This window comes from Epinephelus lanceolatus, chromosome 6 (genome assembly GCF_041903045.1).
Source record: "Epinephelus lanceolatus isolate andai-2023 chromosome 6, ASM4190304v1, whole genome shotgun sequence".
Lineage (NCBI taxonomy): Eukaryota > Metazoa > Chordata > Actinopteri > Perciformes > Serranidae > Epinephelus > Epinephelus lanceolatus.
The window spans coordinates 16,249,332-16,276,414 of NC_135739.1; the positions used below are offsets into that span (position 1 = coordinate 16,249,332).

General features: G+C 41.5%; 1 protein-coding gene across 1 annotated transcript in view; it reads right to left on the reverse strand.

Annotated features, from left to right (window-relative positions):
* Window positions 1–27,083, reverse strand: part of atf6 (activating transcription factor 6) — a 38,829-nt gene that overhangs the window by 4,241 nt on the left and 7,505 nt on the right. The window contains exons 8-15 of the mRNA XM_033622494.2: window positions 20,298–20,483; window positions 20,043–20,134; window positions 17,743–17,892; window positions 16,074–16,169; window positions 15,854–15,956; window positions 15,093–15,163; window positions 13,167–13,278; window positions 7,376–7,460 (exon numbers count right to left, since the gene is read on the reverse strand). Coding sequence (XP_033478385.1) covers window positions 7,376–7,460; window positions 13,167–13,278; window positions 15,093–15,163; window positions 15,854–15,956; window positions 16,074–16,169; window positions 17,743–17,892; window positions 20,043–20,134; window positions 20,298–20,483 — 895 coding nt within the window. The remainder of the gene's footprint in view (window positions 1–7,375; window positions 7,461–13,166; window positions 13,279–15,092; window positions 15,164–15,853; window positions 15,957–16,073; window positions 16,170–17,742; window positions 17,893–20,042; window positions 20,135–20,297; window positions 20,484–27,083) is intronic.

The window sequence follows — 27,083 nt, forward strand, 5'->3', positions numbered from 1 at the left end:
ACTGCTTAACCACACTGCTATAATCTAAAATTCTTAAGTATCCCCTAATAAAAAATGTCACATCAAAACCGGTTTATGTGATTAACTTGTGTTCCATTTACCTAGGGAGTCGGAAGTTGGAGCTGGGAGTGACGTCACACCCAAGTTGACGTTCCAGGTAAACAAACCAAGATGTTGTTAGAAATACCAGTTGATAACAACGCATTACACTGTATTTTATGCAACACTGTGACAACATGTCCACAGGAGTTGGACAGGACTGTGTCTATGGCTATGTTAGTAGGACACAAATAAGACAGAAGTGTTAATAAACGATGGATTACTACAACTTTCACTTCAGTTGATGTGTGGAGCAGCCATCTTAGATTTTGAGGTCAGGGTTGGTGAGTTCCTATGACTTAATGAGTCAGAAATCCAACTTCAGGCGTTGTTAAAATTTTTGACTATGAACTGGGAAATTCTGGAGCCAGTTGCACAGATACTTAAGACTTAATTTTTACCATGCTGAGGGACTTACTTGAGGGTGTTTCACAGAATCCCTGAGAAGTAAAAAAGTTAAGGCATTTACAGCACTGAAAGATTTTACAGTGGTAAGATACTACAGTTTCCATCATAACCATTTGTTGCTTGCACTCAAGCTTGTAATATCTTAAGTCTGTTGTGCAATGGTTTAACTAACCTTAAGGGATTCTTTTAGGATACAACCAAAATAAGGAGAAAACCTTAGGTATTTAAGTGAACATTTTCAGGAAACCTGAGGGAGAAGATGTGTTTTGTGCAACTGATTTTATTTTGAGAAAGCCCTAACATGGACTCCAAGGAAAATCTCATCTTAATGTGTTTTGTGCAACCGGCACCTGACTTCCTGGTGCAAATGGAACGCACAAATAGCAGCTAAAGCTACAGACATACCTAAAGAGCTGGTGGAGACCAAAATAGAGCTAAAAGGAAAGTATATATTTGGATTTACATTTGCCAGGTGGCCAGGAATACAACTTTAAATGAATGTTAATGTTGCTCTGTGTCTTCTGAATGTGTACACAGGCAACTGTTTGCTAACACATAGATCATATCAACTTCATAAGGTGAAGATATGTCAATGTTGTGTTTAAGCTTGTAAAAAAAACAATTTAAGGTCTAGTGTGTAGGATTTAGTGGCATCTAGAGGTAATATTGCAGACTGAAACCAGCTGAAACCTGTCTCCTGCATCAAGTGTGTAGAAGAACTATGTTGGCTGATGTGAAAACATGAATGGCTCTACCTGAGGCCAGTGTCTGATTTATCCATTCTGGGCTACTGTAGAAACAACTTAGCGGACTCTGAGGAAGAGGATCCAATCTGTGTATGGATATAAACAGCTCACACCACGGTAATGAAAACACAATGATTCTTATTTATTACGTGATCATACACCATTTCATTTCTGCCAATATATCCCCTTAAACCTACACACTGTACCTTCAATGCAGGCTTTACTTGTTACCTCTTTATTTTGAGACTTATCATTACCCTTTAACAAGATTACTGAGCCCCGTAATTATTTTCTAAGTGCCCAATAATTACAAAATAATCACACTGTAATTTGTGGGACATAATCTAAGACATTATCCAAATTGAGGACATTTAATTCCCTGCACTGTTTACATCCACCTTTCACCAAATGTCTAAATTCTATTAAGCCAACAGCTTGAGAAGCCTGAACAGTCAAACAGGAAACACACAAACACACAGCCACGAGGCCCAACTTCAAACAGCAGCTCTCTGAAGACGCTGCCAATTCTACCGTCCTGCTCTGCATGGACTCCTTCCCCCTTTTACGAGTGCCATCTGGAGATGTTCCAGAAAGTTTCAGCGACACAGTGAGCTGGTGTGTGCTGATAAAACCCCAATGTCTGGCAACAAGGCATCTGAGGAAACCTGAGAGTGCATCTCAGGAGGATGGTGGCTGCCAGACTGGCACAAACACTGAGGACATGTTCATGAGAGAAGCTTTTTTTTTTAATGACAGAGAGGAAGCAATTCATCAGCAAGTATAATGACTAAATTACAAGGCCAATAAAAATAAATGCTGGTCTAATAGTATGGCAATTAGGCAACTTAAACATCCACATAACCTCCAAGTCCAGCCAATTTCCAGACAATTTCAATTCAGAAAATTCCACCAATATGCTCGTCTTTTATTTAATGAATAATTGAGACGTTCTACAATCGCTGACCAAGCTGATATTAAACAATAAAACAATGTTCTACCATTAGAAAATTATTCTCACAGGCAATAACAAGACTGAAATAGTCTGCTGACATGCTAGCAGCTCTGTGGGTCTTTTGCGCAGCCATGCTTTGAACTAAATGCTGACACTGCATGCTCACAATGACAATGAGAACATACTGATGTTTAAGTAGAAATCAAATAAGACCTCGCACAGAGCAGCTCCCCAGAAGGATTGTAATGCAATGTGACGTTTCTATCTACAGTTTCCTCAGACGTTTTCTACTTTGCCAGATGTTTCTCTGGTCCAGTACCCAACCCATTGCACACTGGGATGTGCATGTATTTTAACTGTTTTTTAACAGACTGATGTTTAGCAGGTACTTTAAGTTTCCTACCATTTTCACGATCTCAGGTTAGCATGTTAGCATGCTAACATTTGCAAATAAGCACTAAGAACAAAGTACAGCTGAGGCTGATGGGAAAGTCATTAGATCTGCAGGAATTTAGTGATAAAGCAAAGCACAGGGAGACATTTAAAATTTGACCTGATAATGGTGCTATAAGGGCACAGTAGGAGCCCTTCTGTGCAGAGTTTTGCATGTTCTCTCCATGTCAGTGTGGGTTTTCTCCTCCCACAGTCCAAAGACATGCAGGTTAATTGGTGACTCTAAATTGCTCGTAAGTGTGAATGTGAGTGTGAATGGTGTCTGTGTCTATGTGTCAGCCCTGCGATGGTCTGGTGACCTGTTTAGGATGTACCCCGCCTCTCACCCAATGTTAACTGGGATAGGCTCCAGTCCACAGATCTTATTTTCTGCAGTAATCCAAAATCCAATGGAATTATCCCATTGTCTTTTTTTTAAGGGATCCAGGTTGATGGCAACTTCTGGGTTGGCCTACAAAAAAAAAACATTTCAGCCTGACTCTTTACCAAAATGGTGAACCAACATTGCCATCAAGAGTGCCACACAGCTAGCATGGCTAAAAACTAGCGTTATGTACAGAGAATGAAGTCACTTAGACGATCGATTGCCTGCACTAGTTGATTTTGCATGACTGGCAAGGGTTAAACATTTAGGTTGGTAAAGAGCACACTCCCTTTCAGAGCATTGGTGGGGATGTTTGTTTAGATTAGAGGAGTAGGAAAATCTGACCCCCAACTCCATCAGTGGTGCGGAGCTGTAGCTTAAACCCCCCAGTGAAAGCTGCCCGTTTGCTACAGTGCACATGCACAGTCTCAGAGAAGTAAAAATAGACTGCAGTGCGTCTCCCACGGTCGATCCACCTGTAAATGATGTAATCTCCAAAACATTCCTCTCCTCCAAACATGTCGCTTCCACTTGATTGAGCTACTTTCAAACTCAGGGGATCGTTAAATAAACACACCCTTCAGTCCTTATGAGGAGTCGCTGCTCAGCCAGATACGTTTTCAGAGAGAATCAAGGCGGTCAAGGTCAAGTAACTTCAACAGAGCCCCTGAACCGTGGACACGCAGTGAGACAGAAACAAGCGACGGCTTACATCAAAGTCTGGATCTTTGACGCTCAGTTATTGACCACGACAGACCAAACGCTCACTCCAGATTAGCAGAGTCTATCCACCTCCTCCAGATGAAAACCATTTAGTGACTGGAGAAGGAAGGCATTCCTAGAGGAGAGCAGCAACAGGGAGCTGGAAAGAATTATCGTCCACTGTGGAGCAATCTTGCTCCAGAGAGAGGACAGTGTTTCTGCTTTTCTAAGGGTCGCGCCCAGCTAAATGTGTACATTTGCACTTAATCACTTCAAAGTTTCAAACAAAGACAACATAAATCTGAAATGTGACTTGAAGGCTGTCATGTGTGTAACACATGGGATTTTATGTGTTGAAGCAGGGAGGACCACGCAGGTGTAGAGAATTGCCACCAACCTCTTTTCTGTCAGTCTCTGTTGGCTCACTTTCTAAGCACAGTCCTTTCTGACAGGTCGACGGGGAACTACCAGAAGGAGCAGTTGTGGCATTAGAAACTGAAGCTACCGTACGTGCATCTGTGCTAACATAAAACTGCTGTTAGTCCTCTCTCTAAAAGATACCACATGATTCAGCCAGCACAATAGATGTAAACACACTAATGCCTGAAAGAAGCAGGACCAAGACTTGTGGTACAAACGCAGATGAACACACAATGTTTTACATTTACAGCCAAATGCAGGCATCCATGACAGAGCATGCAAATCGAAGGCCCTTTTCTTGAGCTAAGAAGAATCCTTCCAGACCCGATATCTCTCCCTGAATGCCACCTTTGTTTGGTCATTTCAACAATTAGCTGAAAGGAGGTCTTGGATTTCACTATTTGCTGCTGTTTCAATGGGCCATCTGAACAGCACGGACCTTAACATTCCTCCCTGACAAGACCAACCAAGAACAATGTTTACTTTCATCAATCTTCATCTCTTACACCGCCCTCCCAGAAAAAAAAAAACAAAAAAACGTATTTCCCATTGGCCATGTCTTCCCTGCTGAGTAAGAGGCTCATATTGCACTGACTCACTCCTCTCAGAGCTGGTTGACTAATCAGATCTCTTGCTGGTGCTTTACCAAAGACACAGGGAGATATCGGAGGAACAAGAGGATTTCTGATAAAAATGCCAGGCGCACACCCAATAACAACAACAGGCTATCTTCCTAATTGCTCACACCCTACATAAACACAATCCCTCTCGAGCGGATTTCCTTTCAATTCACTGTCCTGTAGGCTTGGTGAAAATGAAGCCGCCTGATAATTAACTGCAGCATTTGGACAAAGACGATTTCTTTCCACTAAAATCTCTGATGACCCGACTTTGACATACTGTATTGATAATCCAGCAGATCTAAGGACCATGGAGAAAAGCTATCATGAGCTCATGAAAATCAAAAACATCTGTATACTTTAGCAATTCGTTAAAAAACAGAATTTGGCGACAAATACGCCAATGGAAGTCCAAGGTTCATGCAGATAAAGTGTTCCGATACTGAGGTGTACCTCAGTTTACCAATGTTTTGGATGGGTTTTGTTTTTGAGGGCAGGCAGTCAAATAAATGGGTGACTGCATCTCAAATGGGCTGGTGGAAACCACCCCCCACTCCCAGACTGCAACCAAATGCACTCTGATTGCCACCCACTATGACAAGCTGTGGACAGCAATTGTTCTCTTCGAGAGGAAATGAAGCAATCTCGATGGGCTGTGACCTGCTCCATAAGCTGAAAAGGACCTGTATTTATATTTGATTTTTCATCACTAGCATGCAACCATCATATGTGACAATGACACTGAATGTTCTGTGAGGCTCACTCCAACCAAAGTACTTTCATTTTCACAAAAGATCAAGGACCAAAAGTCTTATATGTGCAGATTAATTATTCTATACTGATGACTTTTTAGCTTAACGACTCCTGCTAGTCACACGTTCACAAACTTATATTTAGCAGGCTGACAAGGACACATAACGACAACACTATGAGCAGTGTGAGCTCTGTCTCTTATGACTATTTTACAATGGAAGAAGGAGGGGCTGCCTGGCTCTGATGGCTGGTATGCCAGGTGCTATTTGGAAAGGCCTGTATAAGTACAAAAAACAAAATCCAGGAAGTCTCAGATTAATGCAGTAAAAAAAAACAAGGCACTCCTCAGGTAAAACGATCTCATACATGTGTTCTTTAGGCAAAGGCAATATAACAGACCAACGAGTATCGAATGACTGCAGTTGCAAAACTCTGCATGGCAGATGCGCCAAATTGCAGACACTCTTACTTTCCTTGCCTGTAGGTGGTACAGTTTGAACTGGAACCACAGGTCTTGATTCGGATTAGGTACCAAATTTGCGTTAAATCCATAACGTTAAATCCATTGGTGCCAAATACCAGTACCTGGGAGCTCAACCGAGAGACAACGCCAGGTTAAGAAAAGAAGTGAAGTGCCACAAAGCGCTCTAATGCCTGGAAGCCAACCATGGAGCTCTGCGGCCGCTCTGTCAGTTTACCAGTGAAGCAAAACTATTGCTTCATCTCCTATCTGCTGCAATAGTTTCACTATCTGGTCTATTTTGCTTTCTATATTATTTTAGTTACAGCCTTGTATCACTGCTAGATGAGCAGACACACACACACACACACACACACACACGCAGACAGAGAGACAGTAGATTAGCTCTATGTGTGATTAAAAAAGAGCTGAGGAGCAGAACTGCATTTTAGTCTACTACATCATCCCTGTGCATTGTTAAAAAATTACATTTTTGTAATTACAGAGAAATCAAAGTACCAAAACAAGGTACTGCTGGGTGCCAGTGCCAAGTTCTAGTTACAGGTATCAGTTCAAATGCAAATGGTATACAACCCTAGTCTGTATGATTTTTCAGGTGTTTTGTGCAAAGTCTTTATTAATAGACTGCTGTATGGATGGATGTATAGCCAACAACTCAAGCAATGTATGTATGTAGAGATAACAAAGATGTGGTCACACTCTAGGTTTTGCCAAAAACAACGTGATATCTTTAATATAATCATAATAATAAAAAATGTTTGTAATATAACTGTCAATCTACCAAAGTACACACACCGCTGTCAAGGCCTCGACTTCATTATTTTTAGTAAAACAATCTGAAAAAAAAAAAAAAAAAAAAGCCAGAAGGAAATGACCACAATGAAAAAGCTGTTTATGTCTGTGTGTGGTTCGGTCAGCGGCTGTACAGACACTTGACAGTGTTGCTAAATGCAACAGAGAGTATAATCAGAGGCTGAAGGACAAAATAGAAACCACAAAGGGCTCAGAAAGACGTAGGGAGCAAGACTTCTACTAATGAGATGCCAGATGTCAAAGAAACTTTTTGGCAAAGAAAGTCGCTGAAGAAACTTCCTTTTAAGTCAAACAGGCAACACACACTTCCAAGAAGGTGGATTCTGGAAACCAAAACACCAGTGCAGGTAGAAAAAAAAGATCAGAATCACCCTAATAGGCTTAAAAAGTGAAGGTGCTCTGTTTTGGTAAAAGGAGTTTTTCCTTAAAAGTGTCTTACACCACAAGTAATGCATTTTTGTGGGGAGACGTGTTTCTGAATCCGCTCCCAGCTCGCCTTTCATCTGTTACATTGTGTGGAGTGACCAAACCCCCTGACTGTTGTGTCTGTGCTGCAGTGCATACCGTTTATGTTCATGGCTGGCAACACCACAGACATCTTGGGTCGACGTCCTTTGTTGTGGTTGGTGGCAGGAAGTAGAAGATGATCCTGAGAACAAAGAATAGAAGGTCATCGAGAGGAAAATGCAAGTCACTTGGAAGCAAATAAAAACAGTCGGATGCGTGCGTTTGCCAATTGTTGATCAAGATTTGGAGCCGAGTTTGTAACTCTAAGGAGAAGACCTCCGGAGGATTTGCATCAGGAGCATGAGTTTATCAGTGATGTAATGGTCATCTGGGAGGTTCAAGGGTCCTTGAATGAGGCAGAACTTTCCATGATGGCCTTTCTAGTCATGTAATTCTTCAAATTGAGCACTTTATTTATGCCTTGCCTCATCATCTAATCAGTTTAAATCACTCTATATTCATTACTGTCACTTAGGGACACTGAAGCACTCATTGCACTTTTTAATTTACTACAAGTCTGAGCTCTAAACAGCATTAACTACAGAGTACTTCAGTTTCCGGTGCTATCAAAAATAACTTTTGTGCAATTCATTAGACAATGAGTGGGAAGGTTTTAATCTGAGCACATCCTCTCAGAAGGCCTTGTGGTGGAAAGAGGAATGCTAATGTGCGAACACACATGTGACTCACACGCACACACAATAATGGCTGTGTTTAGCCGTAGCTCCACTTCAAAAGCTCTGACCTAAATAATTTAATCAGTTACATGATTGATACCAAGACTGGTGAATGAAATCCTACATCGTATGAAAAAAAGACACTGTGTTCTCTCCTCTCAGTTTGTCGGGCAAGAAAGATTATCCGACCACAAGTTTAAAATGATTTGGAAACTTTTATATGAAAAACCATTAAAGAGTTACTGTTTTGAGCACAAATAAAGGGGAACTCCATGAATTCAGCTTTTCACTTCCACAAACTGGTGGGACTCATAACAATGGTAACAATCAAACAACAACAATTTCTTTGTCTTGCTGTAAAACCAACTTCCCTTCAGGGACAAATAACAGCTGAAATTAAAGAAATATTGGCTGAGATATCCTGACTTTTAGTTCCTAGTATGGGTCGGTCTCCAAAGATGCTGGATCCTACATTTCCCATAGCACAACTCAACCGTGCCTTTCATTAGAAAACCCCTGCCTCCTTCTGACCACTTCTGTCAAACTCAAAACCAACAGTTTGAGACACATGTTTTCTCTTATATATTTTTGAAGCCTAGTTTGAGATGCAGCTTCAGCTACCTCCTAAGGTTTCACCAGCCGTAATAGGGTCCGACAGTACGCAGCAGATCGTCAAACTGTCCCCAAATCATCCTAAAATAAGCCTTGAACAGACCATAATCAGGGCAAAGCTCCTGGACAAGCTGGTAGTACTCCCTGTGACTTCTCCTCTTTCATTTTTTTCAACCTGCAACACACACCCTGTCTGATTCAGAGCGATTACGCAACTGGTTTAACAGATGTAGTAGTACAACTTATTACAAGTAAAACGTAACTTCATGTGTACAATCGGTGAAGTGCCACTTTCAGAGTAGACAAACCGAAAAGGGGTTTAGTCTATCACACTTGGCTTGCAAAACTCAGCCGGGATGAAATGAGAAATGAGGAGTGTTAGTTTGGTGACAGGTGGGAGTATGGTCTGAGACTGGGAAAGGGATTACAACAAGAAGATAGGAAAGAGCAATGTCGAAAACCTGTGAGATATGAGGAGACGTACTGATGTGTGGGAAACACATGTGGGAGGCTCTTGTATGTCATTATTGTGAGTAAGAACGTGTTGCTTATGATGTCAAGTAAGTTTAATCAAAGACGTTGCACTCAGTGTATCTTGATGTTTCCTCAGAATAAAGAGTTTGGTGTGATACACAGTAATGGCACTGCAAAGAATAAAGGTTAAGCTGTAAGCCACCCAAAGGGAGTGTTAAAGGTTATACATGACTGAGAGGCTCCTTGACTGTGCTCGGAGGGTGGCAGGAAAACACCGACCACATTACTGCCCATCACCAGGGGACCAGCGAGCTTGTCAAGCTGACATAACAGCTGCAGCTGCCATGACAACAGGTGAATTTCCCTTGAACTCTATAGGATACGGTCCACGGTGAAAACAGCCAGTGTTTCCACCACCTCACCTCAGTGCACACTTATATAAAGCCGCAGGTGCTAAAACAACACGGGAAGTGAAGCAAAACCGCAACATGACGGTAGAGTAAGAGCAGTTCCATATTTTGTCCATGTTGAGAATTATTTTTTCCATCACCTCACCTCATTTCACACTTAAACAAAGCTACAGGTGGCATTGTATCGATCGAGGGTTTGAAGTAACCTTGACCAAAGCATGGCCATTTCTGAGCTTGCAACATACTTTAGAGTGACCTCAACTGCTGGCGAGGGCAAGCACAGGCCATGATGAACCCAATGAGTTGCCTCGAGGGACAAAAGTCAAAATTGGTGGTGATTGGCTTTAAAATCTAAACAAAATTCCAAATTTAATCCAGAGCTTTGGCAGTCCTGTTATAACATCATACTGACTGGAACGAAAAAACAAAAGCACACCCGTTTTTGTCGACTCACACACACACACACACACATGGTGAAACCCAGGAAACAAAATACATGCAAATAAACTGATGGAGAAAAGCTAATAAAGGTCTGTAAGCATTAAAGAGGTCACACTGAATAACAGACCTGTAATTTATCATCTGTGTCTTTTACTATTAAGTGATTTTTTTTGTCATACCCACTGATGCAAGTTTGTTTTGCTTATCAAAACACACTTATTAAAACCAGGATTAGTCCACTTCAGCACTTAATAAAAAGATCATATCCAATAAGAGCAGGCATGTAGTGAAGGAGGCAGGACATTCTTTCAGAGTTTCTGCATCTCTTTTTCTGAAGTTACTGGAAAGTGAATATCTTTGGGATCTTTCTGGACTATAAGTTGGACAAAGCAAACATTTCATGACATTGCCTTGGATTTTAAGATATTGCGATAGGTATTTTCCACTATTTTCTGACAGACCAAATAGTTTATTATTATTTTGAAGATATTTTTAGGGCTTTTTTGCCTTTAGTCAGTAGAACAGCTGTTTAAGCATGAAGGGGGAAGAGAAGGAGGAGTTGGCATGCAGCAAAGGGTTGTAGGTTGGAATCGAATCCGAAGTCGCTGCAGCAAGGACAAAGCCTTTGTACATACGGCACCTGCTCTACCAGGTGAGCTAATGGGCACCCCAGACCAAACAGTAGTTAACTGAGAAATTGCTAGCTGGAGTCCTACATCCTCTCCATGCCATTTCCATTTCCAAATAATCAAAACTTTAAAGGGATAGTTCGGATCTTTTGAAGTAGGGCTGTATGAGGTACTTATCCATAGTCTGTGTATTACATTCAGTAGATGTCAGTTGGCACAAACTCAATTTGGAGAAGCAGGCAGGAGTACTGCTGCAGAAGCTACGTAATGTACTGCTGTAGAGGGGTCAGCTACGAAACACATTTTAGCCACTTAAAAAAAACAGTATAGCAGTTTAAGTGTATGCTATATTTAGGGAAGCCGTCAATGATTTCAGCTCCCCATCCATACTCTCTTCAAAGCTGCCAGACTCCATTGACAAAAACTATAATTTAAGCTAACTAAACACTTGAGTTTCTGGTCCGCTGCTGCCTTGACCAGTTAGTTTGTTTGTATCATGGCATGAATTTAATGAATCTGAATTAACCCTTTCAAACCACAGTTGCACAATAATACTAATAAACTACCTGACTGGGGCAGTGGTAGACCAGCAGCACCTTTGATCAGCAATACTAAATTACAGTTTTTCTCAACGGAGTCTAGCATAAAAATTGTAACATAAAGGCTTCAGTTCCCTGTTGGAAATTGCTGACTGGGCAAGGTAAAGCAGTGAAAATATTCTAGATATGAACACTTAAACTCATATTGCTTTTTTTGGGTGGGCTTTTTTGTAAGTAGATAAAATATATTTTGCTGCTGTCCCTGTCAATAACATTAGACTAAGTTTAAGCAAGTAAATAAGTTTAATATCATTTTAAGTTGTGGTATTTTGATGCTCTCCTTTTCAAATATTTCTTTTAGGGCATTTTTAACATGTTCTTCAAGAATTACATATCTGCTCTAGTGATTATAAGAGCAGAATGTTCGGTCAGTAAGTATCAAACTTCTGGAATTATTGTTCATTATTTTGTTTAACTGTTTTAATTAAAAGTTTAAGTATCAGGGAGGTTTTTGCCCTGTAAAGTTAAACTTCCTAAACTAACGACCTCACTGCTCATGCAACACAAAGCTGCCAGAAACTGACTGACGGCCACTTGACCTGTAGAGGCCCTCAACTCGGGTACACCATTGTTATCATTGTCCCTGCTGTCACCATGTCAACTGAGAGCCAAACCTTTGTGACTCGCTTGGTGACAAGGGGTCCTGCTCTTTGGCCGCATGCTTCAAAACTCCCGCCCCACCGAGTAATCCTGAGGATTTAAGGGCTTAACATCACCCAGAGGTGCTGAGTATGATATGAGCTCTTTGGAACAGGGACCAAATGTTTTTTGGGAAGAGACACATCTTCATTTCATTTGCTTAATGTTACTTTTTGGACGAGTGTGGAAGTAAATGTGTCTTATTTGGCACAGTTCAGTGACAATAGATGGAGCAACAGCGTCCCAGGATAATGAAACAAGCTTTAATGGGTAGAACTCAAAGGAAAAGATTTCCCCTAAGCACTTTTATTTTCTTTTTCTTGATAACAAAAGGATGTGAATTTGGTGCTCTACAAATATATGTCTGAAAAAGAAAGAAACCAATCCAATCTAATCAAAAAAAGTCTTTCTGAATGTGATGTCCAGGCTTAATCATATCAAGAGGGAAAACTCAAAACAGGTTCAGTCTCAAATGTGGAAAAATGGTCAAATGAAGAAAGGCCAAGAAGATTAACAGTGACAGACGGCCATGCCAAAAAATCTAAAACATGGTCTTGATGATTGCAAATGGACCAAGGAAACTGGACTGGAAAGGGGTAGTTACACCCTTGGGCGTTTGCATTTCATCCCCTCCCCCACCCTCCACTTTTCTCTCCATTCAAACCTCTCTGTTGAGAGGTCTCTATTACATGTAATTTATGATTCATAAGTTACTCAGTCTATAATTAATTTGTCGCTTTTTACGGTCAGTTTGAGAGAAGGAAATCTCATGTCAGACACAAATTGCACAAACTGATTAGTCTTGAGCTGTAAAAACTTCCATTGCAATCTTTTTTAATTTTACTTTATGGGATCAATTTCACCACTACGTCAGATTTTGTGTGGGGTCCAGCGCACGCTTCTCCTCTCAAATTGGTGTAATGCAGTGGTTCCCAAATTTTTATTTAAGATGTACCCTGGACTCCTATCAGATGAACTCAAGTACCTCTTCACCACCCGTCAGATTTCAAGTGTGTTAACTTGATTTTATTATTAACTGGACATTATCTAACACTATCTATAATATTTTTTTTCATACAATTTTCACAATATTTAACAATGTTGTTACAGTGCATTTTTTTTATTATTTCTTTGGCTTTTGCCTTTACTGGATAGGATAGTTGAAGCATGAGAGGGGGGATGACATGCAGCAAAGGGCCAGAGGCTGGAATCAAACCTGCGGGCGCTGCAGCAGCGATACAGCCCTTTTTTTCCCACATAATGAAACTGTCAGTTTTTAGGTTGTTTGGTGAAGTTTACATCCTGAGTGTACAAGTGCCCCAGGTTGGGAACCACTGGTGTAATTGACCAAACAAGTTGAAACTTACCCTGCGGAAAGACACTACATAGAAAGTGTCGCCACGACGATTGAGCTCATCAAAGAAGTCACTGTAGGTGTGATGGGGTGCGTAGTACACCTGCAGCTCGTTGCCTGGATTCCTGTTGATAAAGAAAAATATGAGACACACTGAAAAATATCCAGAAATGGGAAAAAGACATCTATACCACTGATCAAGTGCTGATGATTCAATTCAATTTTAACTGTGTTTATTAAGCCCAATATCACAATACACAATTTGCCTCAGAGGGCTTTACAGCATACGACACCCCTCTGTCAATGGAACACTCACAGCAGATAAGAAAAAACTTCCCTCCTAAAAAAAAACCCTTTAACGGGGGAAAAAAAATTGGTAGAAACCTCAGAGCAACTGAGGAGGGATCCCTCTTCCAGGTCGGACAGATGTGCAATAGATGTGTCAATGATGATCATGTTTTGTGCAAGAGAAGTGTGTTATATTTGGCAAATTTCATGCAGATAAAATATATTTTAACTGTTTTGATATCAGATTTTTATCAAACCTATAATATTATTTGATACCTCTGTCTGTTTAATCCCAATACAGACACACTTTCTATCTTGGTGTTAAATCATTCAATGATCACAATCATCCAAAGCGACTTCTTACACTGGACCGCACAGACACTTTTCAGGGCACTAATTTGCATCTCAGTCATCTCAAGCTGCAACTATGGATCAATTAATCAGTCAACCAACTGAAAATTTATAATTAATTAATTTTAAAAATATTTCTTCAAGCAAGAATGTCAAAATTGAATTGGTTCCAGGTTCTCAAACATGATTAAGGGTACATCTACTTGCGTTACATTTATAAAATGATTCTCTTTGGGTTTTAGACTGTTGGTCAGACACAAAACATTTATGACATCACAGTGGGAAAATGTGTTGGTTATTTTTCACAGCATTCTGTTTTATAACCAAGCCATTAATTTGATTAAAAAGGGAAATAAATGGCAGATTGACTGATAATAAAAGAAATCATTATCTGCAGATGTACAGTAGTCTGCTTTCCCTGTTTGACAACCCACTGGAGAATAAAAGCTTTTGCAGACTCGCCTGCTGTGACCAGGTCTGGATGAATGGTTCTAAATATAATGCACACAGCAGGACGGTCACAGACACATATGATCCCTCTGGGACACGGGTAAAAGATGTCATGCTTGAAACAGGATTTTTTATTCTTGTGTATTTTCTATTTTCATTCTGGCCAACCAGTGGTGCTGCAGAGGACGACTGCTGAAATAGATTTTTCCTCTTTTGTGCTGTAGATTTGAATGTTTAATAGCCAGACTTACAACAGGGGAAAAAAACTGGGCGGCCAAAAAAACTATTGACTCCATCTGCCTGATCTAAACTACACCGTGCAGTCCTGCAGAAAAGGGTTCTCACTGTCCGCCAAACTTCTGAAGCAGGTCAGAGGGTCGAGCTTTAAAATCACTGTATCATAAATCTAACAGATTGTAAAAGAGTGCGAAGAGGACAGGCGCCAAAAGTGTGAAAACAGAGCTAGAATGTTATTTCTCATCATTCAAAGAGCAGCTTTGGGTAAACACAACTGTAAAACAATGAAACATACCACTTTGTTATGTCTACATAATCAATTTCTGCAGATCCCGCTGACAATAAACACTCCGGTCTGCAGCTCCAAAGAGGCTTGAGCTCACTGTTTTAGGTTACCACACAGTGTTGGCTTACCACACAAGCAGTAGTTGCTGTGTATTTGTTCGGATAGATCTACACTATGTTCCACCCTATAGCTGTTGGAAAATGCTGTAATCAGCTTTAGAATCAAATGGGATCAAATGAGAATTGTGTGTAGGAAAAAAATCAAACCTGTAAAATGATTTACTTCTGTGAGTCTGACACAAATACTTTGCAACAGGCCTTTACTCACTTTTCCTCAGTAGTTTCTGTGTATTGGACCGTCACAATCTGGGCACCATCGGCCTGCTTATTCTCTGTTTTCTGTTAGGGGAGGAAAAAAAAAGAGAATGAGCTTTCATTTTTTTATATATTCACATCCACTAACCATTATGGAGAACAGGATAAACTATTGGTAACACTGTCAAACACACAAATGCAGGTTAACTAAAGGATCATCATTTCAAAACTTCTAGAGATCAGTGCACGCATTCCAGCTTCAAGGTTTTCTGAGTTACAGCTCACTAATATGATTAGTTAAAATACTGTCAAGACTTATGTGTGTCTGTGGGGCTAAAACAGCTCCACACAGGTGAGAAATAAACACATCTGCATTTCTATCTAAAGTAAAATGAAGAATGAGTATATACCAAGCAGGCAGCTCCTGGCGGATTAGACTTACTGTGACAGATTTTTGAAAAAATGATGGAAAAAAGGAGCAGGGGGCACTAATCCTACAGCTCCCCACTAAGTGTTGTGTTTACTTTCTCAGGACTGCTGGATTAAAGTCAGCCCAATAAAGAGAAATGAGAGGCAGAAAAAAAAGAAGGTGTGAGGGGAAGTGAAACAGTGGTGAAAGAGAGGCTTCGGTTTGCCAAAATAAAAAAGTTATATGGCCGAAAATACAAGTGAAGTTTAGTTTGTAAGCTTTATTGCGAACACTGAAAATCACTTTAATTCTCGCACAGCCCATTAGAGATGTGTCCCTGTTTTCAAAAGCATGCTGTGACTTACCAGAATGGTCCTGGTGGCTTTGTGATTGCTGTTACTCATGCGTCTGGATTTGGTCTGCTGCACTTCATGACGGTGGACCCAACCCCTCAACTCATGGGCCAACCTGCCAATCAACATGTATTATACTATTTTTCAAATATTTTAGGCCAGGTTTGAGCATTTTTGAGGGCTTATGTGAAAGGAGAAAAGTTGGCCACAAATCAAAGAGCTCATAACTTACTCTAAGCACTTGGTCCTGTTTACAGGAGGCTGGCAGGGAGGAGGTGGTCTGAGGAAGATAGGATCCTTCACCACCATCAGGGCCTTATCCTCAGAGCTACAGCACAGAGTAAACACCAAGCAGAGGGTGTTAAACAAAGAGAAAACTTTACAACACTGCTCAGATGCTCTCAAATCATTGTAGAATTTCAAATAACAATCTGTTGAAAATATTCTCCACATGCTGACAACATGCTTTGAATGCAAACTGAGAGCCAGCATGGCTGCTCTCCCTCTGACAGAGGTGAAAACACCCAGATTGGATCGGGTAACAGGAAGCAAAAGGGTACCAAAAAAGAAACCAACGTGGCCTCAATGTGGGGAGAATTATATGTGTGTTGAATTCTAATGGTTACTAATAAGTTTTATTGAATCAAAAATTCTTAATACTTGACATATGCAGAAGTGGCAGAGCTTCAGTCGCTAATTATGCACACAAAAACGCTGAGAGGGGAAGTTCTGAAACGATACGTCCACAGGCTGCTTCAAGTCCTGCTGAGAATTATCAGTAACATGTGACAGAGAGCTGAGCACTGCCACGTTGCACGTCACATCCAGTCTGATTGTAGACGATGACAGATAAAAATGACAGCCAAACGGTCTGGGTTGTTGCCATGGGGGGGTTTGCGAGCACACTGCATTGTTTAACTTTCTTTCCCAGACATTACTGTGACTTTAATTACAACTGATACACCTCTGTGAATGAATGATTACATTGCTTGAGGTGATGATGTAGACTGTCCACAGTCAGTGCCCACCTGCAGGTGGCTTGTTACCAAAACGCCTGCCACCGACGTAATACCTCCCTTGGGCCTCCTTGATCTGAGTTGACATGTTGACTGCGCCTGGCGTTCCCGTCTCTAAACGCTCTGGAAATGGTTCGGCGAGACAACATGTCAGCTCACGGAGGCTTGATCATAACTCTAACTGAGGGGCCCGTATTAACCTCCCTGCACACACAACTTCCTGTTCAGTGGGACACCAAGATTAGGTTGCATATCTCCCCCATCACCCTTCTCTGTGGTGCGTTGGGTGCTGTCACCCCTTTTGTAAAGGCTAATGTGTTCCTTCCTGCCCGCGCTGGTTTAATGCTGCCGGGAAACCTGATACTACAGCTGGATGGTTTGCATTAACATGTAACCTACCCGACGCAGAGATCTGACAAAACACAGGCTGGCAATGCCATGCAGACATTAGATGCTCTGACCACCTTGCAAAACATCATTTTCAGGTATGGGGGGTGCAGGTAATGTACCAAACAAGAATGTTATTTATGCAATTTACAAATGGGACTGCTGGGCCTCTATCGCATTTAAGAAAACAGAAAGAAAAATATATAACCCTTTAGAAAAATAAACTGTTGCTAGCAATATAAAACTGGATGTCAAACACAGCCTGACCCCAATTTCCCACCTTGTTACTCAAAGCACAACTGCTGGCCAACTAGCCAGGGGCCTGGAGGCATTTGAAAAGCAGACGTTTGGACAGAGTTGGTAATCGGCTGGCGCGTATGTTTACAGGTGCCGTAATGAGCCGTGCCAGTTCAGACTGAGCCCAGGCACAGGTGCATCCGGGTCCGCTGACATGGTGTTGTGAAAGGTGTTTTGGGGGGGGGGGGTTGAGCTCATTACCTGTCGGCCATCTCAGAGGGGCCGCTGCCAAGGGAATCGGGGCCCATCACGACCTCGGTTTCTGCCTCAGAGGAAAAACCCAACAGGTGTCGGCCGCTGTGCTGCGTGGAAACAGATCCAAGCTTGGAGCCTGGGCCACCCTGAAACAGACTGATGACACAGAAGACAGGTGAGGTGGGGAAAAGAGACAGGTGAGGCAAAATCAGGACACTACAGACGGAGGAAACAAACGGAAAAGAAAAAGTGGGTACTGAACTGAAATAACCGCTGAATTCCATGTGGCCCACATCCTGTGCACAGGAGGGTTTTTCAGCCACAAGCAGAATCTGAACTCTGATCTGGACTGAATAACCCAAAGCACGCTGGGGCGCACGCACACAAAAATACACACAGCCTCTTTCAGCAGTATTACTACACTGGGTGGCATTTTCATTTCAAAGGGATCGGACCTCAAAAGCGGGCATATTTTACATTCCAAAGGAGAGCCCAAACACAAAACACACAGATGCGTGCGCAGGTACAGGCACACACAGATTCCGGCTACTGTGAAAACCACTCAAGTCGTTAAAGCAAACTCATTCATAGGGCCCATGAAAACTTTTTCATGTCTAAGCTCTAGAGAACAACTGGAGGAATACATTCCCAGCACAGAGCTCAGACAGATTATCAAAGCCAGCCAGTCCAACAAGTAGATCCTCGCATCCTTGCAGAGAAAGCTCTCCCCAGGAGAAAACAAACATTTTTTCAACATGAGAACAGAGAAGTCATCGATACAGTTGGAGGTGGACTTCAGCTTGAGTTTGTGGGATTACGCAATCTCTCCATCTGCGAGCTGGGTGGAATAAACCCTTCTCCCCAGTGTAGTTTTACATAACTCATCTTAATTTGTCACGATTGTTAATATTACGAGCCGAGATAAGAAAAACTGCCGTGCACAAATGTTTTTTTACATCTTTTGTAGCCTGAAATGATTTTCTTTCTATGGGTAAGTGGTAAATGTTTACGTTCCTCTCAAACCCAACGGGGTGTTTCTGGGCTTATTCACCCATTAGTCACAAAGTCCTATAAACTCTGGCAACAACAACAAAGGACTGGAAGACACACATAAGAGCTATTTGGCACGGATGAACTAGTCGTCAGTTTCCTTACCTCCTAGATCAGTTTCACTCAGAGTAAGACTGCTCTGTTACAGTATGTGGATTACTGGACTATATTATTTTAGGTTGTACAACAAGATTAGTGCTTTAGCTCAAAGCTTTTAAGGGAGACAGTTGTGAAATAATGTGATAAAACAGCAAAAGATAGTAATTTAATTCATAATTTATTTTTGGCTAATATGTTTTTGTCAACTGAAACATGGGTGAAGTAGGTTTGTGTGAACATATCGCTTGGATGGGAAATGTTCTGCTCTGTTTTCAATAAAGATTTTTGCGTAATGTCCTACATAAGAGGCGTGATTCCCACAATGAGTCATGGGGCTTCCCATTTGTTTCCTCTGCTAATCAAACTCTTGTGCATCCACATTATGTTAGAGTTACTAGTAGTCTTGCTGCATCTTGAGCTACAGTATCCGCATTCATCAGCATTCATTTGAATATATTTGAGCTTTTAGACACTAGGAAATCAAATGGTTGTGTAGACACTTAAAGAAGTATTCCACTGCTGGAGGGATGGTCTTTTCATATGTGTTGAAAAGATGTAAATACTTTTGAAAGTGATGCTACATGACCTGAGAAAACAGAGGAAAAGGGCTGTGGCAGAAAACCTACAACTACCAGAATGCATTGTGCCACATTAGACCAATAGATGCTCCTGCTGGTGGCTATGTGATGCAAGGTTGTACGTTTTGACACAGAAAACAATATGACGGCCAGCTGGTAACAAATGATCTTGTATTACAGTTAAAACGTTAAGGTATGTTCCTGAAAACATTTTAGGCGAGAAATTGGCAACGCAGAAACAGACTGTTGGTTCAGAATTGATCAGCACTGCCTAGTTTTACAGTTTAATTAGAGTTTGGTCTGCAAATGGTGGCGGGAGGCTTCTATACTCTTTGTGTCCGTGATACAAAAATGCAGGGGTACAATCTGTAGTTCGAGAAACGGCCCTAGAGACAGGGAAAATACGCCAGATGATGCAAATCGCTTCATCCGGCAGATTTGAGCTGGGAGATAAGCAGGGAGATGTGGGAGCTGGTACAATGAGGGAAGTTATGATACAAAGCTGGTTGAAAATCAGCAAAGTATCCCTTTAAAGACATACAGAGAGAGATCCATGGTCCTGATGTGTTATATCCTCACCTCATTGGTCCAACATTGAGCATGACAAACACCAACACCACCATGAGACACACAGCTCTCCTCTTGGGCGCCGTCACCTTTAGTACTGTGTTCTGCAGAAACAGTAAGGCATCATGTTATTACAAACTACAGAGAACAAATATGACTCATGTATGAATCTCACAACACATGCTGTGGAAATTTCTCAGCTCGTGTTACTGTGTGCATAGGCAACTTTATAAGTGCACGCTGTGTGGAAGTCCTGGCAGAGCTCACCTCACTCAGCAGGCCCTCCAGCTGTCTCTTGAGCTTGCCATTCTCACACTTGAGCACCTCATTCTCAGACAATGCCATTTTCAAGCGGGCCTCCAGCGAGAGCAGATAGTCTTTCTTCTTTTTCCGAGACAGGGAGGCCGACTCACGGTTCTTTATCATGCGCTGCTGCCTCTGCGACATCTTTGACTGGAGCGAGAAAGCAACAAAGACGAAAGAGAGAGACACAACATTAGCATCTGACATAATTCATTACTCATGTCAGGTCATCACATGTGGATGTATCCACTCCTCACCAATCCAAAAAGGAACAAAATGGGGTTATGGTGAGAATGCAATGAAATGCCTGCCTGAGCCACCTGTTGGTTGTAGATCATAAGCTCCTCTCACATCATATTTATCTATGCTCTCAAGGGCATTTGGTTAAAAATGGCTTTTCATTCATATGAGCAGTCAACGTTATTATGTGTATTACATTTACTGCTGTTTCCACGCTAGAGATTCAACATCTGTCAAAGTTTTGTACCAACATCCACTCATTCATACTCTGGAGGATGTACGTGGTACACTGAATGACACTGAGGAACTCACAAGAAGTGTGCAAAGGCAGAAGAAGTCTGAAGGGAGGGATATAAGAGAAAAAACATCAGCTAAAAGACAGGACACCTTCTGAGAAATGAAGATAATAAAAGCCAGGGTCACCTTTGTTATTCTCACTGAAAGAACACCTCAGCCGCTGATGCTTCAGTTTACTACGGTGACAGAATAATGCATAGACGCATTCAAGATGTTTCACAAGGTTAATGTCACTCCTGCAACAAATCATGGCTTTAACATCACCCCATAGGGCCCTTGAGTGCACACGATCAAGCTCCTGCTAGAAAATATTTACACCTGCATACTCTGCGAGGTCCAGAGGTCGCTTGTGAAGCCTCTGTTCTATATGTGATGGAAAATGTGTTTACGGAGTGTGTCACTCTTTGAGAAATGGGTTCACATCTGAGAGACATAAACAGAGAGGGACTCTATGTTATAGGTCTGGGTGGAAAACAGAAACTTACAGTGGACGTTATTAAGTGTCTCATACACTCACGTTAATCTGTAAATAAATAGACAATATTCAGCATTTTTATATTTAGATTTTGTTTTGTTTAAACAAGGCTTTATTACAAGTTAAGACTGTCCAAACCTTTGAAAAAGCGAGCAAAAACAAATATAAAAAACTTGGAATACTTCTGTAAAAATAAACAAATCAATGAATAAACAAATAAGAGCAGTTTTACAGCTTGTTTCCAGCAGGGCATGGGATTCCTTCCACTCAAGGACAGTGAGAACTGACATCAAATTTTTGCATGCTAACCCAAATAGCACACATCTTAACATGACCTATCTCAAATTAACACGACCCGTGGCTGTGGTGATTACCCAAACACCTCCATCGACCATCCAGTCCCCAGCTACCCCTCTCCTGCCCTTCCCCAAACACAAACACCCTCCCCGGGGTAAGCCTCTAAGATCCTGGGCCTAATAGCCCCGCTGGTGATTAAGTTATTTGGATCCCTGTATTTGTGTTCTGTCTCCTGAGAAACCCCTCTGTCTCCCAGCCCAGATCTGGGAGCGGTGCCACTAGCCCGAGCCTGGGAACGCTGCAAGTAAGCAGTTACCAGGGAGTGGAGAGCGAGGGGAACTTCGCATCGGCACCAGAATGAGGCTGGGGAGGAAAATGTAGGGCAGGCGGCAAAACATGGCAGTGTGTGGCATTTCTCAATGAGAAGATGGGTGAGAAGGAACTCAAACTATCAAAGAGTCTGCCACGGTGCCTTATGAGCAGGGCACATTGCCTCTGCTGCTCCTGCAAAACTGCAGAGTGGCCAACTGCAGGAGCAGGGTGTTGCTGAAAGGGAGAATACCTGCTCAACAACTCTTCAATGGATCAATGAGGGTGAAGAGAGAGGAAAAAGTTGACAAGCCAACAGATCCCAGCATGCCTAACTGTCACACTGTCTACTCTCGTCATTCAGCACCCAAAGGGTTACTCCAGGAGGAAGTGTGTGATGAACCATTAACCTATTCAAACAGGAGGGGGCTTAGTTTAACAAGTTCAGCTGAAAACCTTTCCTGGTTACTGTAGGTCATAAACACCTACAACTCTGGCATGCTTCCACAGGTGAAATAACTGTCAACCTGTGATGCTGAATTCTGTCTTAAAGCTAATTGTGTCGGAATTCACTTGTTAGCAACTTATTTGACTTAAATCTCTACTTCCACTCAGCAGTGTGGGTTAAACATGTAGGGGCAGAGCAAAAGCAAGTGACGCTGTTCAATTTGACGGATGTCTTATGGCTGTTTTTTTTGGCGGGTGAGGTATTTACGCAACCATTAGTGGAGAAACTGGTATTCTTTAGGCATGTAACAAATCACAAAAGTCACACTTCCATTGGATACTTTACAGCAGGGTGTGCCTGCCTGCCTTACTTTACACAAATGTTCAACTTGAAAGCATAGCATTTTGTTACAGTGGGGTCCTGTGTGATGCTTTTACAGTAGTTTTCCTGCTGCATCATATTACACAAAAGCAGCTTTTATAGATTAGGACGAAAACAACCAGATGTGGCGACAAAAACATGAGCTGTAAGTCCAGGGAGCTTGAACATTCAGCAGAATTTAAACACATCATATGGTGAACTTTTGAAATCACTGGTGTATTTGATTAAGAGCCTTGTTGTTACACCCTTCACATGTTATGGGAGATTTCATGCTGAATAATGAGACATAAAACATAATGGCTTTAATGAAGCTCCTTTGATTTTTCTTCTTCAACTTGACTGAGCTCCCTGATTTTGGAATGGAAGAAAATCAAAGACATTAAAAGCATAATTTTCTGTGTTAAAGATAGGGGACCCCTTTCAATGCAACATCACGCAATGCTTTCCTGGGGCTCTCTCCTATAAATCCTCCCATTCTGTTAATGGGGAGGATTCAGTGAGACCTGCAATTTCAGGCTGGACTGTTTTTCAGTCTAGAACACACTCACACACACACACGCACACACAGAGCTAAACCCCCGGCTGTATAGGAGCTCATTACATCACAGTGACCCAATCCCTGATGGTTGTTTACAGCTGTCGCAAATGCTTCGTCCTGCACAGCACCTGTCTGAAGCATGTAATCGTTAGCAGCCGTTTAACACCCGGGCTTATATAGGCTAACTATAGCCCAAAATACAATACTGTAAATGACATGAAGAGTGACACACACACACACACAAAGACAAACTGTAGATACGACATGTAGTAACACCTGGCACAAGCATGCCATCTTTAACAGGCATTTTACACATCCCCTGGCCCACCAAGTCCACCACGGAGCCGTAGCCAAACCACAGCGAGGTTATAAAGTGAACACAGCTGCAGCGGGTCCAAACATTAACCATACACATTCACGCAGCATGACACGGCTCAAGAGCTTCTCGGTGGGCCACGGAAACAACTCTTAAGTCTATTTACAGCGAGACTACCAGTGTGTTACTTTTAAAAGATGGAATAATACTTTTTTTTAACAAATAAGAAGCTGAATTAAAATATTTTTATTCACAAAAATTAAAACAAAGCTGTGCATACTTCAACTCATTTTGGGGTTTTGCTGCCACTGCCTCACTTGATCATGTACGACCAGTAGCTGACTTCATGACTTTGCTCTATTTGTCTTACCCTTTGTTTAACTTTTATTAGTATTACCATTATAATTCACTTGAGGCTACAGTTTAGCAAAGTCTCACTTTAAAGCATTACATGGCTGATATGACACCCAGATTTTGCAATATAAACATATTTTCCAACCCTCACTACAACACCTTTAAACACTTTCACCACCTCTCTCTTAAGAAATTAACAGAGGTCTCAGCTCCAAGAACGCAGTCGTATTTTCCCCCCTCACCATTAATGTGTTCAGTCCCTCCCCTTTAATCACCTATTGTAAACTTTATTGACTTGGTTCACTTTACAAATGGCTGAGAGGCGTATTTGTTTTGGCCCCTGAGGTTGGGAATTCCTCGACATTGTTCTCCGAGAGGTCTGGCACGAAAAGGTTTCTCCTCCAGACTCGATTATCCCCTTGATAATTGGACAAGTTCCTCTCGAACCCTTTTAGAAGACGACTGTTTTTACAGAAAGAGGTCATCTGTTACCATTCATGAAAAAAACAACAACACTGATCATTTTGTTTGAGGTTAATCATGAAAAAAGCCAGATGGTAAAATAACGTTAATGTCAGGATTAATTGAGTTGACTGGTAAAACGGAACACTGACATTAAATTATGACTAATGTTTTTCACATCCGTGGGTAATGCATCAGGGCCACACAGTGACTGCTCCTATAAGATGATAATAGCTCAAAATTAGATCCATTTTCTGTGGTCGCCTCAGTGTCACCACAGAAAACACTGAATGATTTAGGAGACATTCCACAAATGTGACACATATGGTTCTTTTCAATTAAAAAATCGACTGTTATGAACAACCATGCATTTTTGCAACTTCACTGCCACGCCAGTTTAAACTAGATGTTTTTCTCACGAAAAAAAGAACAAGACAAACACAAGACGGAGTGAGAACATGTTTCTCAGCTCACCAAAGGTCAGACGTGAGCGAGCAGTCAGGAACTGTTGTGCTGGGGACCAACGCCTGAAACAACACTGCAGTTGCTGAAAGTCACGGCATCTCTCTGACTCTGCGATGGAGGCTGACAATTCAGACTAGCAGAAAGAGGCATTGGCAGTTTATTCGAGCAAGAGAATCAAAAACAGCGGCCAACAAACTCGCCCCAGGTCTTTAAAAGAATATTACGCTCTCCCACCCAAAATAAGACCAGCATGCACAAAGGCCTTTATTGGGAGACCGCAAGTTTGTACCATAAACAAAACATACTATAATTGAGTTTTCTTTTTTAACTTTTAAATCACTGGGGCCGTCCCTGCTGCACTTAATAGCACCTTGTAAGTTTCCCAGAATGCTCTGAGCCATCCTGTGCTGTCATTACACAGACGCAAGAGAAATGAGTGCATGAGGGAGAAATAGCGAAGGTCATGAGACATGTTTGTTAACTTTGTTTGTGTGTGTGTGTGTGTGTGTGTGTGTGTGCGCACTGCAGCTGTCCTGACATCACCCCCTGAATGCAGCACACGGAAGGATCCACCCTGTGTCATCCAAATGGAGAGTAATGTCCTTCTATGACACCATTCAGACCGTCTGAACTACGATTACATAACATCCATGTTACCAGAGAAACCCCACAGGTACAAACAAAGCAGAGGCCAATCATGATCATCTGTGGATTGTTTGTGGCTCCATGAAAGCCAGAGAGGCTCATGGGTTATTCTGACCGGCATCAACATAATTTTAAGATTATACTTTTAATAAATATCTATCAAGCAGAGTAGCAACAACCAAAAAAACATATGTTTCATGTTTACAAAATGGCAAAAATCATTCAATTTGATGTCATACATTTTGCCATAAATTTTGGCCTCCTTCACGTCTTTACAGTCTAACATGGTCCATGCGTTTTTATAACCCTTTCTTCAGAGTGGAAAAATAAATCCACCATCATACACAAAAAAAGATATTAACTTTTTCCTTTACTTTATTTTCACAATTTACACAGAAATTAAAGTTAATGGCTCGTGAAATTAAAATAAACACTAAAAATAGGGTAAGATGAGAGAGTTTATGTTGGACAGGGTCCACACTGAGTGCGAACATGGCAACCACGACATCATAGTAACATTGTGGGCAAACGCATGCACACCAATGCGGCTACTCACAGGCATGCAGCTGCATACAAGTGCACACAGGCAAGTCCTCACATGTCCACACACACACTAACACAACTCCTAAAGGCACGGTTTAGTCCTATGAAGACGCTTTGTGTCATATATTGAACACATTCTTAGTTAGGCAGCAGATTTCAGAGAACGACCTTCAGAAGAGCTTGTGGACAAAACTCGCAACAGATTAGAGAAAGAAAAATAGAAAAAACATGTTTGACAAGAATGTCAAGGATTTAACAAGAATTGTTTGAGCAATCAGATGCATGTTTAGACCCACAAAATGCTGCAGGAAATTGTCCTAAAATGCAGAAGGAGTTAGCATTGTTGCACCTCCAGTTCCCTTGTCTCAAATAAATGGGTTTTTGGTTAGATGCCTGAAATAAGGTCTGAGATTAAGACAAGCTTAAGCGATTTTCACGTTAAATTTGACATAAAATATATCAGTGAATACCCAACTAACAAGTCTAACAAGTGGTTAAACGAGACTCCAGAATGTCATCATGACTGCATTACAGCCTCGTTGTGGTGGTGACAAGTCATTCAATCATGGAGTATTTTATTAAGAGCCTTGCGTTAGCTTTTACTTCTGGGGATTGCATTTAGGCTTTGAAAATCATACAAGTGTTAATTTCTGAACATTATCTTGCTGAACAAAACGTGTAAATATCAAAAACCTTTGTTTGCCTTTGTTTGAAAAATCCCATTGATTTTCTGACAAGGGAACCAGGGCAATACTAACCTCTGCATCAGCCTACAAATAACATCATCCCTGCCGCGCTGTGTAGGGTTTGGGAACAAGTAGGACACTACCTCACAAACTTGTATTTACGTGATTGATTTCCCAGTGAACAACCTCTTATTTGTTAAAAGTCCCCTCGAAACCCCTGATCATATAGCATGTTAACATATATGTGGGTGGTTGACAACATGTACAGAAAGAAGTGTAAATAGCAGCACCAAG